Genomic DNA, 22,186 nt, shown 5'->3' on the forward strand with positions numbered 1-22,186 from the left:
TGAACGGATCATTTATTAAAACAGTTGTGTAAATGGATTAATGCAACTCTATAGGTCAGTGTGCTTTTTGTGTGGACAACACATGGACGTGTACATCATATTTGTGCTTGCAGTCCAAGGTTGTCACATACAGTAACCGTTACGATCTGTTATAGACAGAAATCTGAAAGACAATAAACGGAGCTCACCACCGATGTAAAAGCATACATAGTTTCCTATTGCGGTGATAGGGACCAAAAGAGGCATGAACTGCTATGCTCTTTGCTGAAAACCTGACCTGCAACAATATGACAAAGTGGCATCAATAATGTGAGAGTGTCTATTTGTGAGAGTTTATGTGCGTTATGGAAACAACCAAGCATTTCACATTCCTCATTGACTATAATGGAGGCAGCCACACTCATGCACAATCATAACTTCCTCTTCCAAATTGTGCACCCCTAATGTATGGTCTCCACAGAGTGACGCTACCATCTGATAGATTTTGTGATATTTTATTTTTGGGAAAATATCAATTTTTCCTTTATACTTTTCTTTCTTTTTGGATCCACTACTGTGTTTGGCACAATTACTATAGATTTCAATTACTATACTGTACATTTTATTATAGCCATAGAAAAAAAAAAAAAGTAAATAAATATTGGATTTGAAAAAAACAAAAAAAAAAATTTATCTCTTTGTTTTCTACTTGAACTCTATTTTTAATTAACTCAAGGTTGTGGCAAAATACAGTTTGCATACAAATGATGCCAAAGTCGCGCTTTCAATGAAAACTGCGCTTTATTTTCAGATATTATAAATATACAGAATATTACGTAAGGATTAATACGTTGTGCAGGCGCGTAACACCCAGAAGCACTAAGGGAGTCTGTCACCCCATTTTAGCCCTATCAGCTGGGGCCACCGCCATCAGGGGCTTATCTATAGCATTCTGTAATGCTGTAGATAAGCCCCCGATGTAACCTGAAAGATAAGAAAAACGAGTTAGATTATACTCACCCCCGCGTTCGGTCCGTTCCGGCGCCTCCCATCTTCATACGATGTTCTCCTCCTTGCTTCTCCCTCGGCTCCTGTGCAGGCGTACTTTATCTGCCATGTTGAGGGCAGAGCAGAGTACTGCAGTGCGCAGGCGCCGGACCTCTCTGACCTTTCCCGACACCTGCGCACTGCAGTACTCTGCTCTGCCCTCAACATGGCAGATAAAGTACGACTGCGCAGGAGCCGAGGGAGAAGCAAGGAGGAGGACATCATCGTATGAAGATGGGAGGCGCCGGACTGGACCGCGACACCCACCGCACCTGACCACGCCCCCGGTGAGTATAATCTAATGTGTTTTTCTTATCTTTCAGGTTTCATCGGGGGCTTATCTACAGCATTACAGAATGCTGTAGATAAGCCCCTGATGGTGGTTCCGGCAGCTGATAGGGTGACAGATTCCCTTTAAAGGTACTGTCACACTAAGCGATATCGCTAGCAATATCGCTATAACTTGTGATGTTATAGCGATATTGCTAGCGATATCGCTGTGTCTGATACTTACCTACGACCGGTTCCCCCGCTGGTTATCGCTGATCGCGCGAGAACGTCCTGGACTGTTTCTCGTCGTCAGCTTCCTGTGAAGAGACGAGCGACGCGTGGAGCCGGGCGGGAGGACGCAGGATCGCCTAGTGTGACAGGTAAGTAGCGACCCCCGTCCCCAGCGATGTCGCTGGTGAGATCTGCCTGTGTGGCAGCTCACTAGCGACCACTTAGCGATGTACCAGCGATCCTGACCGCGTCATATCGCTGGTCGGGATCGCTGGTACATCGCTAAGTGTGACAGTAGCTTAAGGATAGCTATGAAACTGTCCTTGAAATACACCTGAAAAGGCAGCTGCCCTGCAAGACAAAAAGAAATCCAAATACTTGTATAGCGAGAAATAATTGCTTGTGACTAAAGCCCCCGTCACACACAGCGAGATCGCTAGCGAGATCGCTGCTGAGTCACAAGTTTTGTGACGCAACAGCGATATCGCTGTGTGTGACACCTATCAGCGACTGCCCCCCCCCCGCGCCGGGTATCGCTGATCGTTCTGGAAAGCCCTGGACATTTTTTTGATCGTTGGTCTCCCGCTGGCCAGCACGCATCGCTGCGTGTGACAGGCAGGAGACCAGCGATCAAGAGCCTGGTATCCAAGGTAAACCGCGGGTTACTAAGTGAGGGCGTCACTTAGTTATCAGTGCGCTGGTGCAGGGAGCTGGTAACCAAGGTAATCAGCGGGTTTCTAAGCGCCGAGCGGCGCTTAGAAACCCGCTGTTTACCTTGGTTACCAGCTCTCTGCACCAGCGCGCTGGTAACTAAGGTACAAGGCGGGTAACTAAGCGACGCCCTCGCTTGTTACCCGCGTCGTCGCTGGTTCTCATCACTGGTGAGATCTGCCTGTTTGGCAGCTCACCAGCGATCATGTAGCGACACACCAGCGATCCTGACAAGGTCATATCGTTGTCGGGATCGCTGGTGCGTCGCTATGTGTGACGGGGGCCTAAGACCGGACATCATTTCAGAAATCAATGAGAAACCATTGGATCATGGATAAGATTTTGGGATTAGTATAAGAGCACAGGAGTAACGCCTAGTTCATATACGGCAGTACAGGCTTTTGGAGTTGGAGTTTTTCATTCACATTAGTCCACCGCAGGTTTTGCCTTGTGAAAAAAATGCATTAAAAACAGAACCAACGTCGGCTCTGAATTCAGTTGAAAGCTTTTGAGTGCTATTTCTGGCATAATAAAAACTGCAGTCTTTTTAGGAGACGCAGAATTCATTTTATCTAGGCAGGATTACATCAAGCTAAATTGTAATAACAAAATTCCAGGATGGGCAAATTCTTCCTAACAATTACGTTACCCACACCCTAGCAATCTCCATACTGTTATTGTATACTTTTAGAATTCCCATAGGAGATCTGCTCAGTCTGTATATTTAGAAGTTGGTTACTAACAAACAAGCAATCCCTGCATATGTTGCGGCTGTCGAACAGCCACGAGACATTCAGCCGCGTGGACTCAAACGCATTTTTCGAGCACACCGAAGTCACTCGGTTAGCACCCTAGGATGCACCGATAACGCCTTATCCCAGCACGTTCGCTCATCACTAATCACCATCCCTTAATAGATTTTCCCGTCTGGAGTTTGGACAAATGAGGATTGAAGTTTCCTTTTCTGAGGCACAACAGTTCAGATAATACAGAAGTGACCTATAGAGCAGTAAGTGTTCTCAGAGCCACTGTACTTCACACACTTCAAAGTGGATTTCTGTCACTGAGCTCTTGTTGGTGCTGCCAGTACACCTATGGAATTGGTGGGATGAGAAGGCCAATATTACAGTCCTGCTTCTGCCATAAATGCTGGCATAGGAGACAACTTAGATCCTGGCATATTTCACTCTTTAGGTGATGCGATCCTTGCCAATTGCAGTAGCTAATGTGTTTGACAAAAAGAGGGTGCTCTCTGTCCACCCATTGGCCTCCCATGACATAATCAAGGAGACTGATTGGCTGATCGGTTGCTGCTGTAATCCAAGTACAAGTACTTGACTCTGCAACCAGTATAGTGAATGTCAGCATTATGCAGACAGGCATAAACACTGCACTACTGAAGTAGTGAAGTGTATTGGAAAAAGTGATTTGTGCGAGTTTGTCAGTTCAAGTCCTGTATGAGACAAGTGAAAAGAAAAGATTAATAAAACATTTGAGTATTAAAACTATTTGGCCATTAAAATGATTTTAAAAAAATTAAATGAAATTAATTAAATCGGTTTCACCGTCTCCATAACAACACAAGTTATAGTCGCACGAAATGGCTGCACAAAATCCGGAATAAGAGGTGAATATAAAGATATCGGGGTCTGTGCAGCCGGAAGCTGATGCAGGTGTGTGCACTGTGCAGTTATGCTACAATATTGATTTTTAGGACAGAGAGGTGCTAATACCTTTTGGGGATGTGGGGTCGGAGGGGAGGTTGATTGAGGACAGTCCATGTGAGGTACCTGAAAACCTGCAATTGGCCTACGTAATTGTTATTCCTGGGCTTTTCCATCATTAGGGTTGTTGTGGGTTAACGCAAAATTGTCCAGTATGAAAATATTAGTAGCCAGGAGGCTTGTTCATCATAAGAGGTGAAGTAGGCTACAGGGAGAAACTAGCGCTCCATAAAAAGACTACACAGCAGATCATCCAATGTACTTTTTGAAGGCAGATGGACGAGAGGTGCCATAGTGTCATGATGTAAATCCCTATACAATAGTGAGCTAGTAGAGCTCAGTATGGCCAGTCTCTGTGGCATTGGGGACTGGGTTATGTTTACAGGGAGGGAGAGTTTAGGTAATTGGGAGAGACCTAACCAAGGGGAAGGAAATAGCTGGTTCAAGGAGGACTGAGCATAGTTTCAGCTTAGGAGGAACTACTGACCAGTGTGTAGTGGAAGATTGGAGAAAAATGTTGCTAAACAAAGGGCTATCTGGAATAAGGCCAGGTATGGATGTGACCCTTGCCCTGTGCAACTATCCGAAAGCTGTTTTGTGCAAGATGAACTGTGAGCCATCATTTACCTATGTCAAGCTCCAGAGCTGTTTGAAGGCAACAATGATTTGAGATGTGTGTGGAGTTAACAATGACCCTCTCGAAGTTAGTTTGTTTATAGTACTTTTAAGAGATCTAAAATGTTAAAAAAGTTTGGAAGCACTGGGAGTGAATAGTAACCAACAATCATAGAAGAGCCAACTAGTGTGTATGAGAACCACTAAGATCCTGTACCTTTTATGAGATTAGTAATCATCAAGAGTTTTGTAACACAGTCATGTGAATAAAAAAAAAAAAAAGACTTCCTGTTTCTACATAGAGCAGAGAAAAGAGACGAATTGGCTGGGTAGAAAGGCAAAATGAGCAATTGTAAGTACACAATGCTATATAATATGATGGTTGTAATATAATATGAGGATAAAAACTTTGATGGGAGGAGGAGTGTTTCTTTAAACATTGCATAATGATATAATACATGAACATCAGGCAGATGAGAAAGGCCTCAGGCCACTTTCACATGGTAATATAATGTTCCATTTTTCCCCGGTATCTGTAAGCCAAAACTAGGAAAGGAACCTACAAATAGAAAGTATAATAGAGGATGTACACATTAGACACACTATTGGTGTTGGCTTACAGATTGGATGCAAAATACTGACCTAAATACTGCCATGTGAAAGTTGCCTTAGGGGGAGTACTGGAAAAACTTGCAGTGTTTCAGGAAGAGTCCATTAAAAATACCATTTATTTTACAGAAAACGGCAGTATAAATATATGTATCATGCAGATGGTATTCAATATAGGGCAATGCACTTTGTGCTATGGTCAGATCTCTAGATGTAGTGGGTTTAGTGACGAATGCCAATAAGACAAAACAATCCCATTCAGCTGATCATAGTAAAAGCAGAGCGGCAGCGATTCGAGCAGAATAAAGTAAGTTTCAGTATTAATATTCATTTCTACTAAATATAGACCTTTTATCATAATCCCTTTCTCCTAATTTCTCTATGAATTCAAATAATTGGAGCATGGCAAATACAAACCACAACGGTTTCTGCTGAGAAAACATGGGAAGGGATCTGCACTGCAGAAGGCAGGACAAATAGCCACCACGGATACAGGGATTGCTGCTTTGCGTGTCATGTACATACAATAGAAGGCAAATTAAAATTCAGTTTGGCTCACAGTCGTGTCTCTGGATAGACTTAAAGAGGGAGGAAGCCACCCTCGCTGCAACACAACAATGCTCCAACTGCTACCAGGAGACTCCATAGCTGCAGGACATTTGCTTGAGCTGTGCCCTCTGTCTTGTAAGGGCATCCACACGAATTCAGGTTACCAAGGACACCAGTGACTGGTACAAAACCACAGTAACTGCTAGGATACTGGTTTTCAATGTGTAGCTCAGTGGTTAGAAATAATGCTAGATCTTTAGCTATTAACGACAAAAAAAAAAAGCACATAAATTGTTCTACATTTTCATGGGCCACTCGGCATATCGTAGGTTCTATTTTCAAGAAACACCCGCGCAAAAGCAAGAATTGCTCCTGAGAGTGGGCAGAGGTGGAAAAAGATGAACCGATGCGCAAGGTTAGACCTCAACGTGACAAGGTCCTACTTCCTGCCTTTTTACAATTTCTCAAGTACAGTGACTCAGGAGTCCTGGCTTCATATCCCACCAAGGACAACATCTGGAAGGAGTTTGTATGTTCTCCCCGTGTTTGCGTGGGTTCCTCCGGGTACTCCGATTTCCTTCCACAATACAAAGACATATTGTTAGGGAATCTAGATTGTGAGCCCCAATGGGGACAGCGCCAATAATGTCTGTACAGAGCTGTGAAATTAATGGCGCTATATAAATGAGTAAAATAAACCTCATATACTACATATAATAGTAGGAATCAAGTAGCATCTGTCTACTTTCATTGATGATGCAGTTTCATCTCCTTATGTCCCATCATATCATAAAGGTACAAATCGAAACGTAACTGTAAAATGTGTCCCAATAATAATAATACAAGTAAAAGACAGAAATAGTGGTGATTAATTATTGAGTCATATCTGACACAGTTTATCCAATGACTTGCACTCAATAAATGCTGACACACATTCCCCTCGGGTGAACACCTATAGTGTAGCCGCTTGGTACCTGTGATACCAGCCATGGAGTCATCTTTCCATGTATTAGAAATTAATTACAATTCTATCTCATTAAAACCTACCAAAAAAAGTAAATCTGTACTTGTTAGAAATAAACTAAAATATTTCTAGATTTTGATAAACACTTGCAATTTTACTTAAAGGGGTCGTCCACCACTGGAAATCCCTTTCTTAACTGGCCCACATAAAACAAAAAATATACTAACTACTTGGCCCGAGAGATAGGTAGGACTTTTTAGAAAATAGTGGACAATCCCTTCAATATTAGCAAATTTCAGTATTTAAGATTTGGCAAATTTATCAACTTTTTTGGCTCATAATTCAACCATCACACATATCATCTTGGATGAGGACAAATGGTCATCTTTTTCAACAAATTTAACCCTTGGGGACCTAAACGCAGCTAAACATAGCAAACAACAAATGTTCTGTTTGCCTATATTCTAGAAAATGAGTCTGTCCATACCACTGTTTACGCGATTCTAAAGCTCCGAGCAGCCAAAGGATGCAAATGTGACACATAGGGGAACAATTCGAAGACGGGTCATGAATCAGAACCTGATTTTCTAAGCTATAGAATTGTTTTTAACAGGCATTTGCTTAAAAAAATTGACTTTAATTGTTCTGGTCTATCAATTCCTGAAAAAGAAAACCTTGAGACAGCAAGTAAAAACTTTAAAACTGTCCCCTTTACGTGTAAGACCTGGAGGTACCTAGATCAGGCTTAACACAAATATGTTGATTCCATACAGGATTAGATTGCAAGAAAAGCCCTAGGCTTTATGGCCAAGACATTTTAGGTATATAATATACCATAAATATGTAATATAATGGAAGTTCAAAGAAATAATGTTATTTCTCGTGCATTCAATTGGCAACATTATCTTTTCTCAGACTATTGCTTGGATAGAGTGACATCTTCATCTATTCTCCTCCTGCCCATGCTGGATATATGTTGCATATGAAGAATGGTAGGTTTTTATAGCGTATTTTTATTATTACACAGACATTCCTGACTCCTGTGTAAAATGTTCCACTTGAGCAGTCATGTTTGCCGTACACGTTATCATATCGAGTACATGGTCGCCCACGACCACATCATTATGACGTACAAATTAGAAGGACTTACTGTAAAGTTTAGTTGGGAAAAAGACCTACATCGGCTACATGCAACTTTACGATCTGTCACATCTCTAAATATATAATAATTTGATACATTCCTGTAAAAAGATCAAGTCGTTGCTTCACGTAAGAAGGAAAGACAGGAGTGGCAGAAGCCGAATATTAATTCTAATAATCAAAGAGAACATATACCATAAATAGCCTTTATGGACAGCTATCCAATCGGCCAATGATAAACCCCTGCTACTTAGCGTCAATCTTTAGACCATAAACTAAATCTGACTTGGTTCCCAGTCATTTGTATATTCCCTACGTTGCTTAATTTCTGAATTACACATATACACAATTGTCGGATTTCTACTTTCTCATTTTCATATACGATCTGTGCCTCAATGAGGAAAACACAGATGCCACAAAGTAATAATAAGAGTAGAAAACATCTGAATATCATCAAACATGTCGTGCAAATAAGGCTGAACTACCATAAAAGTTGAGGATATGTATCAAAAGATACGTTGTTCTCAACACATTGTTATTTAGCTACAACCTGTTGGAAATTTATCCCCAAACCCTATTGAATTTGCTGAAATGTACTAGGTTCTGGAGTAAATTAGATTAGCTGCATCTATATAGAATAAGCACAGTAACCACCACAATGGAGCGGAGAAGTTATTACAGTATCGCCCTAAGGCCTCATTCAGATGGCCATTTTTCACACACATGCTTACTCTGTGTTGCGCATGGACAGAACACATAACCATTGGAGTTTACGGGGCTGTTCACATGTATGTTTCCCTCCTCCCAAAAAAAATTAACCCCCCCATAAAAAAAATAAAAAAAATAAAATAAAAAAAAATAAAAATCACATTTAGGTGTCCATTTTTGATCCAAGTCGTGAATCAAAATCACCCATACACATCTATGGGTCTATGAAAACCACGGACAGCACATGGCCGCCGTCTGTGTACATTCTGTGTGCTGATCCTTCCATTGTAATTTGTGGGAGAAGTTTTGCAATTTTTGCATGCATAAAAAGCACAGATTGTAAAAGCTGACCCACTAACCAAACACCAAGGTTTTATTCACACGTCAGTATTTTTGATCAGTATTTCATCAGTATTTGTGTGCCAAAACCAGGAATGTCTAAAACAGGAGTCAATCTTTCCGCTATAGTTTTTCTCTGTAGGTTACACTCCTGGCTTTGGCACACAAAACACTCAGCGCAAAAATACTGACGTGTGAATAAGCCCCAATACAAATCTGATCCTGCACACTGATGGGAGTGTGAATGAGGCCTTACGTTCAACCGGCCACAAACTAAAGACCAAGTTGTCTTAGCTGAAATGACAGATTTCATATTCATCTCCTTATTATATGAGATCACATTAAGGGCCATAATAAACAGATTCAGTAAGAAAATGCGGATTCGTAGAAGTGATTGTGGTGAAGATCAGGTGTACACTCTCTAGGTGTTATATCTACTATTCACAATGTATATATTAAATGGTCCACCTAGGCCAAACATCTAATATATCACAAGTATATAAAGCCGCACTGCTATTTTCACAGCTTAACCACCAGAAAGGTCAGTGTCGGGCATCACTTTCACTTTCTAGAAATGCAATGTTTGCATGCTGTAAGGTCCCCAATAGAACACATCCTATGGCTTCAGCTGGCAGTGACAATCTGTATGTGCAGTGAATTATGATAGAAAATCTATTAATTTTGATCATTTAGATGTCACATGTTATATTGGGATTGTTTAATGATCCCATAGAGCGGTATATCCATTTAGACCATCCGTCACTAATATTCTTTAGGTTTTGTCAACTTTCTTGTTGCCTATGGGTATGCCCAAATTTCTACTGAATGCATAACCCCCAGGACTCTAATGTAGTTTCTGTTTTAAAGCCCTTTTTTATTTCTAATTAGTGACTATACAGCATATACGGTAGGTATGCCTAGCTCCATGAATACAGGTTGAACAAGAGAAACAAGTGGTTCTTGCTTTCGGCAAAATATGAATTCACACTGCTGCCTCCGACGTAGAATATTCTACAGCTTCCTCATGCAGAGGGCCCAAATTAAATAAAAATCACTATATATTGATAATGCAGAGCACAGTTTTATACTATAGAGGATTATATGAAATTCTATATGACAAGTGTGTGGGATACAAATACACAGGGGCGCACCATTGTAGCAAAGCTCAGTGTCGGGCACAGCTGGAGCGAGCCGGTAAGATGTAGCAGAGGTCAGTTGTAGGTTTATTATGCACAGCAGAGCTGAGCTTGTCATACGGAGGTGAGTGTTTGTCAGATGTAGCAGAGCTGAACTTCTTATTGTTCACAATTGTCTTATGTGGTTAGCACTGCTGCTTTGCAGTGCTGGGGTCCTGGGTCCAAATCCCACCCAGGACAACATCTGGAAGGAGTTTGTATATCCTCATCGTGTTCTCGTGGGTTCGCTCTCAAACTTGAAGACATACTGATAGGGAATCTAGATTGTGAGCCCCAATGGGGACAGTGATGATGCCTGTAAGGTGCTGTGGATCTAATGGCGCTATATAAGCGAGAAAATAAATAAAATACGGTAAAAGTGGGCGTTTAGAAGTCAAACGTCCGCATAATCTTAGTTCTCGGGTTTATACCAGGCATAAGCTATTCAGCTCCTGGGGTGAAAATTCAGCTTTGGCACATCTCTCTAAACACAGGTTCACAGATCAAAGCGAACAGTCACATCATAAATGTCACTTGTCTGGTTGAAGGATTAGAAGCTAATATTTCATTGGTTTTAGAACAACTTTGTGACTTGTATACCACTTTCTATAATACACCAAGTGTGAAATACTGACACTAAATACACACAGATGCATATTGGACGTCTATCATACAATCACAAGATAATGACTATGACGCAAGTTATTACCATGGCTGCCTTCTACATCATTTACGGGAAGAAGAGAAACTAAAACAATATAAACAACTGTCAAAACCATGAGGATATTGAGAAAATATCAAACAGCTGCCTAATTTACGATCTGACAATATTCTATGCTGGTGTGTAATGCTGGAATCACCGTGCACTGATATAGCAGTATTTGATGGAGGGTTGGACGGTAAAAACTGTCTATATGATCCTATGCTAAAGGTCCATCATAGGGAAAATAGAGTAGGAAAAGGGAAATATCACCATCTCGTGGGCTTTAAGGATGCACTATGGCCACATTAACTTGGGGGAAAGGGTGGACTCCGTAAATGAGAGCAACAAGAACTGAATATAATCAGACAGGCTTACTTGTAGTTCAATGGAAAGCAAATATTACTTTGCGGCATAACAATGTAACAAACCAAAATCTACTACATCAGTAGAGGGAAAAAAGGAGACAAGAGGACATAATGTAATATTATCAGGATGGAGATAAACCTTGGACCAAAGAGCTGACACTCTAGAAAATCTAAGGGTATGTGCACACGTTGCGGATTTATTGCGGCTTTTCTGCGGATTTGGCCTGCGTTTTTACACCTGCGGATTCCTATAATGGAATGGGTGTAAAAACGCTGCGGAATCCGCACAAAGAATTGACATGCTGCGGAAAATAAACCGCTGCGTTTCCGCATGGATTTTTACGCAGCATGTGCACAGAGGTTTTTTCCCCATAGGATAACATTGTACTGTAAATCACTAGCGGATCCGCAGCAAATCCGCAACGTGTGCACATACCCATAACCTCCGAGACCGCTCTACATCATAGGCGAAGCTGCCTGAAGCCTCAGTAACAATGCAAACAACTATAACAAATGGTGTATAGAAACTATATGTGACATCACAGACACTGAGCCGTATGCTACAGGCGTCATTATGGCATTAGTTTAGGGGGATTTCATTGTAAGTACAAGAAAAGGAACAAACTAAAGAGCAGCAAATGCAGATATTGTTAATAATAAAACTCAAAAGGAAGAAATTACCATAGCTGCTCATTATTATAGTAGAAGTCTGCGAGGTACTAAAACATTTTCTCATGTCTTATTACTTTCAAACTCAGTAGTTCATTGTGCATCGAGTATCATCTACATGCTAAAGCCTCGTTCACACTTGGATAAACCCTAAAACTTTATCATCAGGGGCTGGACTCTCCCAGATTGGGTTCTCATTGCCGCCATGACCACGGACCGCTCTAGGAAGCAGAAGTGACTTCAGGGTCTACATGTTATGTACAGTGTGAAGGCCTGCTGTGTGGTGAGCGATACCGACTCCATCACAACATAACAAGAACGGATCAATGGCGTGTAAAAGCTCAGGCTCATTGGAAAGTCGAAAAAAATAGATATCAAAGTTCTCGATCTGATAATATTTGATATTAGGTATGAACAGATATGAGATTTCTGCTTCCTTGTATTATGTAACTATACACATAATGCTACAGAGTACATGCATCTATTATAATAGCGACATATAATTATATAACACAAATATGTATTTATGAGATATAGCTGCATGCATATATAGAATTATATTATATGCATCTATTTCTCTAACTAATATATATATATATATATATATATATATATATATATATATATATATATATATATACACACACACACACACACACACACACATACATACTGTTTATAAAAAAATTTAAACACATTGTGTGTATATATATATATATATATATATATATATATATATATATATATATATATACACACACATATGCATATATATATACACACACACATATGCATATATATATATATATATACACACACACGCTATTTAAAAAAAAACAAAACATTTTTGTATACGGTGCAGTACTATTTCCAATCATGCACTGTCATTAATGAATAGAGAGTTCCAAAGTGCAAGAGTCTACTTGACCTTTCTCAAGGGTACTGTGCAAACTTCTGACACTTCACACCAACTAGGTTACTGGAATCTTAAACAGATTTCTCCCTGGACCACTGAAAGTCCCTTCTGATTGGATGACGGCAGAAGAGATCATTCTGGACCCTTCACCTGACCTTCCTATTTCCTATTCCCTAGGGATGTGCTGCACACAGTCCGCAGCGTTCCTTGTGAAACACTTATTCGGTGTCATATCTCGGGTACCTGCGGCTTTAAGCAGGAACATTTTTCAAATTAAATGGTGGATCTAGTAGAACCGAGACAATGGCTGGATATTAATTACTGATGTGAAATGAGTTAACAAGGACGTAAGAGCAACGAGACGTCAGCGCACACAAGAGAAACTCATTAAGTCATTATGAAAGCGGTAATTAGATGGCCCATTGGTAATAATGGCAGTTATGTATAAACACAGACGCAAAGACAAAGCCACAAATCTGTCAGATGCACTAATGGGCCGATGGCCTAAACCTCCCCTGCACCCTCCTGTGAGGCTGCAAGTTTCTGCGCCTGAAACTAAATTGCTTTCTTTTCAATGGGAACGCCGAATTCCTCCCATCAGCAGTTTCACTGGATCTATGTGAACAGTTTGGCTGCGGCTCTGAGGCTGGCATACAATGCCACAGCTAAAGAGGGGACGTACTGGTGGCACAGACCTGGATCTCAGACACTATGCTGGTACCTGTGACATATCTATATCTACCATGGGGAGCCACTTCAGGGGGAGTTCTCACCACTTGCCAGTTCTGTGGGCAGCATAGCGCAGTGACCCACAGGAGGGTGGCATGGTGCCAGTCTGCCACCACCACAGCCAGTGTATAGGCAATGGGACTGAAGGACAGTAGTCATCCTCACTGCATGGTATGAGTAGAAGATACAGTGCAAGCACTGGCAGATCCCGGACTAATGCCACCACCAGGCAATGGGTAAACTTCTCCACCAGCAGAGTCTTCTCTCCAGACCATGAAGTGGAGCAGCAGCTGCATCTCCTGTGACCCCATGCAGCTCAGTGTGCCCCTCTGCCAGGAGGCTGCTCCCTGCTCTCCCTACACTTCCTGCTCTACGTGCCACCTCACACTGGCAGCACCCTGCCAACTCCAGCGCGCCCGCCTGTAACGTGCCCGTCTCTGCCACTCCCTCCCCACAGAGCCCGGGCTCTCCGCACACTGCCTGCTCCAATGGCTCGCCGATGCCAGGCCGCCTTCCTAACTCTGATGCCAGCTTCCTTCTCCGCTGTGCCTTACTTTGCAGGAGTGCCCGTGTGCCCCGTTCGCCCTCTTCCCATGCTCTGCTGACGGACCCCCGGGCAGGCTCTCACCTTTCATGGCCGCGATCACATAATACATGGTCACCGTGCTGTGCCCCGGAGCCCCCCACACACTCCACAGCGCTCAGATGCCAGCTTCGCTCTGCCGCATCCCCCGCCCGCAGCTGCCATATGAGAGTCCATGTGACCCGCTCTGGACACGCCTCCAAATCTGACAGCGGGCACAGCCCACCTCTCCTGCCCTGACCAATAAGCGGAGGAGGTGCCGACAAGTCACGCCCACTAGGGAGCGCACCCGCCTCACACGTGGCCGGCTGCTGACAGCGGCGAGAACAGAGAGAGCCGGCAGGGGGCACGGAGAGGTGTGTGTGCCCGCCGTGCCCTGCAGCCTCACCATGCCTCCACTGTCAGCTGTGACTATCCCGCCATTCTGATGACAGGGGCGGGGGAGAACTCGTTACTAGTGCACTTGTTTCTGGACCCCAATGTAAAATCTGTAAGGACCCCCATATCCATACCATGTACAATACTGCAGGGCCAGTGTATCAGGGTCTTATGCTTCAGAGGGAGTTAGGTGGCGCCCCTGTCCCTAGGTGGTACCCCAGTCCCTACGTGGCGTGGTGACCCCAGTCCCTAGGTGGTACCCCAGTCCCTAGGTGGTGCTCCAGTCCCTAGGTGGTACCCCAGTCCCTACGTGACGTGGTGACCCCAGTCCCTAGGTGGTACCCCAGTCCCTAGGTGGCGCCCCAGTCCCTACGTGGTGTGGTGACCCCAGTCCCTAGGTGGTACCCCAGTCCCTAGGTGGCGGCCATAGTACCTAGGTGGCGGCCCCAGTCCCTAGGTGGCGCCCCCAGTCCCTAGGTGGCACCCCCAGTCCCTAGGTGGCGCCCCCAGTCCCTAGGTGGTACCCCAGTCCCTAGGTGGCGCCCCCAGTCCCTAGGTGGTACCCCAGTCCCTAGGTGGCGCCCCCAGTCCCTAGGTGGCGCCCCGTCCCTAGGTGGCGGCCCCAGTCCCTAGGTGGCACCCCAGTTCCTAGGTGGAGCCACAGTCCCTAGGTGGCGGCCACAGTCCCTAGGTGGTACCCCAGTCCCTAGGTGGCGCCCCGTCCCTAGGTGGCACCCCCAGTCCCTAGGTGGCACCCCCAGTCCCTAGGTGGAGCCCCAGTCCCTAGGTGGAGCCCCAGTCCGTAGGTGGAGCCCCCAGTCCCTAGGTGGCGGCCACAGACCCTAGGTGGTACCCCAGTCCCTAGATGGCGCCCCGTCCCTAGGTGGTACCCGAGTCCCTAGGTGGCGCCCCCAGTCCCTAGGTGGTACCCTAGGTGGCGGCCACAGTCCCTAGGTGGTGGCCCCAGTCCCTAGGTGGCACCCCAGTCCCTAGGTGGTACCCCAGTCCCTAGGTGGCGCCCCGTCCCTAGGTGGTAGCCCCGTCCCTAGGTGGTAGCCCAGTCCCTAGGTGGCACCCCCAGTCCCTAGGTGGAGCCCCAGTCCCTAGGTGGAGCCCCAGTCCCTAGGTGGCGGCCACAGACCCTAGGTGGTACCCCAGTCCCTAGATGGCGCCCCGTCCCTAGGTGGTACCCGAGTCCTTAGGTGGTGCCCCCAGTCCCTAGGTGGTACCCTAGGTGGCGGCCACAGTCCCTAGGTGGCGCCCCCAGTCCCTAGGTGGCGCCCCGTCCCTAGGTGGTACCCGAGTCCCTAGGTGGTGCCCCCAGTCCCTAGGTGGTACCCTAGTCCCTAGGTGGCGCCCCGTCCCTAGGTGGTAGCCCAGTCCCTAGGTGGCACCCCCAGTCCCTAGGTGGAGCCCCAGTCCCTAGGTGGAGCCCCAGTCCCTAGGTGGCGGCCACAGACCCTAGGTGGTACCCCAGTCCCTAGATGGCGCCCCGTCCCTAGGTGGTACCCGAGTCCCTAGGTGGTGCCCCCAGTCCCTAGGTGGTACCCTAGGTGGCGGCCACAGTCCCTAGGTGGTGGCCCCAGTCCCTAGGTGGCACCCCAGTCCCTAGGTCACGCCCCCAGTCCCTAGGTGGTGCCCCCAGTCCCTAGGTGGCGCCCCCAGTCCCTAGGTGGCGCCCCGTCCCTAGGTGGTACCCCAGTCCCTAGGTGGCGCCCCCAGTCCCTAGGTGGCACCCCAGTCCCTAGGTGGCGGCCCCAGTCCCTAGGTGGTACCCCAGTCCTTAGGTGGCGCCCCCAGTCCCTAGGTGACGCCCCCAGTCCCTAGGTGGCGGCCACAGTCCCTAGGTGGCGCCCCCAGTCTCTAGGTGGCGCCCCAGTCCCTAGGTGGCGCCCCCAGTCCCTAGGTGGCGGCCCCAGTCCCTAGGTGGTACCCCAGTCCCTAGGTGGCACCCCCAGTCCCTAGGTGGTACCCCAGTCCCTAGGTGACGGCCACAGTCCCTAGGTGGCTCCCCGTCCCTAGGTGGTACCCCAGTCCCTAGGTGGCGCCCCCAGTCCCTAGGTGGTGCCCCTGCTACTGCCATCTTCCCCATAGCACAATGCAATGGCTGTACCGCGCATTGGCCCACAGGACACAGGTGGCACTGATACGTCGCAGAATGATGGGGTCACGCCAGACTGTGACACACAAGTCGCTAACAATCATTTGCATTTTTTCCACTTGTCAGGGTTGTGGCACCCTGTGGATCCCGACAAGACCCAGTCACTGGCATGTTTCTACACTGCAGCATGGCGTGATCTTTGGCGGTGCCAGTGGCGGCTAGAGATGCCATATAGACCCCGCTACATGACAGGTTTTCTGTGACAATCTGGGTGTAATCGATGCGGTAGACTTTATACATGCCCCTTTCTGAAATACTATTTGTCGACTTTTTCTGTGATAAATTCTTCAAAATGGCGCACGTGGTTCATGAATTTGCGCAAAATAAAAAGCGACCGTTATTTTTGTCTTTAACATTTTTTTGCACCTTCTTAAAACAAAAATGTTTAGCTAAAATGTCACAAAATCTGGACCAAAAAATACAGTTCCACAATGTGACATAAATAGTGCCGCACACTGGTGTGATGCTAATCCTGATAGAAGGGCAGCAGCCTCGCTTGCAGTCTGTGGTTTGGAAGCAGGGGAGGCTTTCCTGAAGCATCTCTTGGGTAGGTGCAGACAAGTGTATTTTTGGTCCGAGAGTGATCCAACAAAGCGCCGGTCCAAGGAAAAGACGCAGCAAGCCCGATTGTGATCCGATATTCAGATCGCACTTGGCCATGCAAGTCAATGAGTCGTGGAAAACATTAGACTGCATTCCAACTGCCGCGCACTCACAGAATGGAGGAGATAGAGACATTTTATCCTCCATCTTCTCCATATATATAGAACCGGATCGCACTATGATCACACTCTCATCAGAGTGTAATTTGCATAATCGTCCCTATTCTCACGGATGAGAGAATCTGCAGCCGTGTGCACCTGTCCTTAGTAGTAGAACAGTCCAGCACAAATGTGGGGCATCTGTACAGCACTTTACTTTGTATTTTCATTTACAGTCTTTGCAATTGGATTTTGATCAATTTCCTTATATTACACAATGACATGTAAAAGTTTAGGCACCCCTGGTCAAAATTACTGTTATTGTGAACAGTTAAGCAAGTTGAAGATGAAAGGATCTAAAAGGCCTAAAGTGAAAGATGACACATTTCCTTTGTATTTTTGTATTTTAGTTAAAAAAACTTCTTTTACATTTAAAAAATTACGAAATGGAAAATGGGTGTATGCAAAAGTTTGGGCACCCAGTCTGGTTAGTACCTAGTAGCACCATTTTTTAAAATATCACAACTTGCAAATGCTTTTTGCAGCCAGCCAGGAGTTTTTCAATTCTTGTTTGGAAAATTCTTCCAGTTCTGTGAGATTTCTGGGTCTTTTGCATGCACTGCTATTTTGAGGTCTAGCCACAGATTTTCAATGATTTTCAGATCAGGGGATTGTGAGGGCCACTGTAAAACCTTCAGGTTGCACCTTTTGAGGTAGTCTATTGTGGATTTTGACGTGTGCTTAGGACATGTCTGCCAGCAGGAATTTCAGGGCCCCATACTGGTAAGATTTTAGGGCCCACTTGAGACTCCAACCAGGCTCCACTCCAGCTCCACCTGCACCCTGCAAACCACTTCCACAGTCCCACCAACCACTTTTGGAAAAACTCACCAATCACACATACATAGAGAATTCCAGACAAGAAATCAGTGCAATACGAAGTTTATTTAGATTAACATATAGGCACGCATAATGGTAAGACAAAAAGTGAAAAGAATAAAAAATATTGCAATATGGTAAAGTGCAAAATAATGAATAAATAAGCACACGATGTGCAAAGCTGCAATGTATAAAGAACCTATGAGAGGTTCACTTATTCTCTGTTATCACAGGTTACCTGAGGTTTTCATATGGACTTTTATTACCTTTGCGGGTTATTATATATATCTATTTAGTGTTATATATTTTACATGGTATCTCTATTGATCCTGTACACGCGCACATTGCTTTTTAACTTTTTGTCTTGCCATTATGCCTATATGTTAATCTAAAAAAACATCGTATTGCACAGATTTCTTGTCTGGAATTCTCTGTCTTTTCTTTGCTCTAGGTATTGGGTTTTGCTCATCCATTTAAGGCGCAGATGCTTCTATGCATGACAGTGATGTCATACGCTGGCAACGTGCACTCCAAAATCAGCTACCTGCCTCTGATTGACTGGCGGCTCCTATTTCAGTGCAACGGCTGATTCTTGTCCCTGGAGTCCAGTGAGGAGGGGGGACTGGGCCCATACGCCCGCCAGTAAGGGCAGTAATCCCCTGGTAATGGCTCTGGTTTAGGATCATTAGCCATTTGTAGTAGTCAACCTATTTTCAACATCAGATTTTTTACAGATGGTGCTATGCTTGCATCAAGAATTTGTTGAAATTTCATTGAATTCATTCTTCCATCTATCTGTGGAAAGAACCCCGTGCCATTGGCTGCAACACAACCCCAAAGCATGATTGGTCCACCCCCGTGCTTAATTGTTGGCTAGTTGTTCTTTTCCTGAAAATCTGTGCCTTTTTTTCTCCACATATACTTTTGATCATTGAGGCAAAAGAGTTCTATTCTAACCTCATTGGTCCACAGGACTTGTCTCCAAAATGCATCAGGCTTGTTTAGATGTTCTTTTACATACTTCTGAAGCTGAATTTTATGGTGACAACGCACAAGACATTTTCTTCTGATGACTCTTCCATGAAGGCCATATTTGTGCAGGTGTCTCTGAACAGTAGAACAATGTACCACAACTCCAGAGTCTGTTAAATCTTTCTGAAGGTCAAGTGGGGGTCCTGATTTGCCTCTCTAGCTGTCTTATGAGCAGCTCTCACTGAAATTTTGCATGGTCTTCCAGACCTTATCTTGACTTCCATTCTTCCTGATAACTACTATTTCTTAATTACATTTTGAATTGAAGAAAGGGCAACTTGAAAATGCTTTGCTTTCTTCTTATATCCTTCTCCTGCTTTGTTGTCCTCCACCATTTCCAGAGTGCTAGGCAGCTGATTAGAAGAACCCATTGCTGCTGTGTTTTGGCACAAGTTTAGAGGAAGCTAGGTTTTTAAAAAGTTGGGAAATTTGCTTCACCTGGCCATTCCTAACGATGGCCATAACCCTAAAGACCCCTTTACATTTAGCGATGCACCAGCGTTCCCGACCACGATACAACCCGGTCAGGATCGCTGGTACATCGCTAAATGGTCGCTAGTGAGTTGCCACACAGGCAGATCTCACAGCGATGCAGCAGCGATACAGCGGTCGTTATTTACCTTTCACATGCAGCGATCCTGGCGTCCTCCCGTCAGCGTCCACGCGTCGCTCGTCGGCGCCAGCAGGAAGCCCAGCATGAAGCGCCCGACGAGAAATGGAGCTGCGCAATCTTGCGCGATCAGCGATGGACAGCGGGGGAGCAGGTCGGAGGTAAGTATCACACATAGCGATATCGCTGCTGCGTCACCAAATCAGTGATGCTGTAAAACCCCCTTAAGAAGCTAATTAAGGTCTGAAAACTTGGTCAAAGTTATCTGAGTAAACAAATCTCCAAGTGTGCCCAAACATTTGCACTGGCCAATTTTCCTTTTTGTAATTTTTAAAATGAAAAAAAAAAAAGACTATATATATATATCTATTATTTTTTTGCCTAAAATGCAAAAAAAGTGATCCAGCAGGTCAAAATGTACAGAAGACTGAACTGGAATGGCACTGAGAACAGATGAAGACAGCGGCTGGTGAGTATAACACTCGGGGCTGGGAACTTACATTAGTGACACCACTCCAGCGCTGCAATAAAACAAAAAAGACTGGAGTGGTGCTTTAACTGGAGGGCATCTGAAGAACATTCTATTAGGGGATTGCTATTGAAGTAGGAGCTTCTCTGAATCTACACTTCAAAAGGCACCTGACTGTAGGCTTGTTAGTATCTTTGATTAGATTGGCATTCAGGACATTACTCTTTATATAAAAAAATAATAATTTAATAATTAAAGGTCCCTATACATATTAAAATAAAGTCAGCCGACCATCTATTCTATTGTGTATGGGGGGTATGATGAGGTCACGGAGAGAAGAATTACACAGTTTTAATTTTGTTCACAAGGGCGATAACCAGTGAAAGCAGTCTTCTCCCCTCTCCCCATTGCAAACTCAACACGAACACTTGGTGCTCACTTGTATGGGGAAGTTGGGATTGGTTTATGGTTGAATACTTATTACAATGGCTCTTAAGCATCTGATTCCAAACAGTAAAGTGACTACCATCAACAATAAGCCTAGGAAATATCCCGCTCATGCAGAAGAACAGGGCTCTGGCAACACTAGATTTTATTCATAAGGTCAGCTGTCTATATTGTGTACAGTTTTCTTTCTAAAGTTGGCTTTCTATCATTTACTAGCCACTATATTCAGACCTGTCACCTTTGAACATGCAAAAGTGTTTATTACTTGTATTAAATATGTCCAAGATGGTTTATTTTCAAAATTATTGGCAATTTCTGGCAATTTTCCCTCATACAAGCAGGAAGAATACATTTTTTTCCTTGGCTCATTTAAGGGGTATTCTCATGTTATACATTGCTTTCGTTAGTTAGACACATGGAAATAAGCAAGTTTGCAGTTGTCTTGCTTTTTTTTCTATCTTTCATTCTCCTGCTGTGAGAGCTTTTATCTGACATATTGTATACAAGTGATTGACCACCAGCGACTGGCTAAGGGTACCGTTACACTAAGCGATGCACCAGCGATCCCGACAACGATATGGATCGCTGGTGCATCGCTAAGTGGCCGCTAGTGAGTTGCCACACAGGCAGATCTCACCAGCGACATAGCAGCGGTCGGCAGTCACTTCTTGTCAGACGCGGCGATCCTGACATCCTCCCGCCCGCGTCCACGCGTCGCTCGTCAGCGCCACAGGAAGCCCAGCAGGAAGCACCCGACGAGAAATGGTCGTATGTTCAGTAGATACATTGCAGGAGAGGCGTTAAAGCTTGAGATACCAGTCACTTCTCTACAGCCCATTGATTTCTTTATATCAATTAGCTACTCATTTCCCTCCCCGTCAATCTCTGCCCCACTCTGCGATTCTCCTATCAGTCCTGAATAATCACAATCCTAAAGCCTCTAGCATCAGCAGTCTCCAGATAATTTCTCCTAATCATGGCTCTCACTTTCCTCAGGCATGTGCTTGTGCAGAGTACCTGTTATCTATATAGGAAAATATAGTGATAACACTGTACACATCAGAAAAAATACTTTAGCAGAAGGAAACTGACCAGAATTGTCACTCAAGAAGAAGTGCCCACCTCTCTTAGCAACCATGAGCTGTTCAAGAAACAACTTGAAAATACCCCTTTAAGAAGGGTGTACGGTAATTTATGGATTAAAAAAAGCAACAAAAGGAATACTGTGCTTAATGCTTTGTCTATAATGATTTAATGGTAGTGCATGCGTTTCTCTCTATTCACATCTTTGATAGTTCTTAAACTTGCTCACTATATGCATGTATGCTCACTATATGCTATATGCATTCGATAGTGCAGACAGCAAGCTCCTGTACACACAGACCTCACATCCAGTATGTATTCCCACAAAAGGAAAATCTAAAATTAGGAGCTGGTTTCAATTTGCATTTAGGAGGCTCTGGGAACAAATAAGGTTTTGCCA

At 44.5% G+C, this 22,186-nt stretch overlaps 1 protein-coding gene across 3 annotated transcripts in view; it reads right to left on the reverse strand.

Annotated features, from left to right (window-relative positions):
• Positions 1 to 22,186, reverse strand: part of RORA (RAR related orphan receptor A) — a 504,081-nt gene that overhangs the window by 54,668 nt on the left and 427,227 nt on the right. The window contains exon 1 of one of the 3 annotated variants that reach the window (XM_073579506.1): positions 14,072 to 14,333. The exons of the other annotated variants lie outside the window; for them this stretch is intronic. Within the exon in view, the coding sequence (XP_073435607.1) occupies positions 14,072 to 14,099 (28 nt within the window). The 5' untranslated portion in view covers positions 14,100 to 14,333. Of the gene's footprint in view, positions 1 to 14,071; positions 14,334 to 22,186 lie in introns of those variants that run through there. 3 annotated transcript variants of the gene reach the window in all.

The sequence above is a fragment of the Dendrobates tinctorius genome, unplaced genomic scaffold (genome assembly GCF_039654945.1).
Source record: "Dendrobates tinctorius isolate UK_male_01 unplaced genomic scaffold, ASM3965494v1 ptg000062l, whole genome shotgun sequence".
Taxonomy (NCBI): Eukaryota; Metazoa; Chordata; class Amphibia; order Anura; family Dendrobatidae; genus Dendrobates; species Dendrobates tinctorius.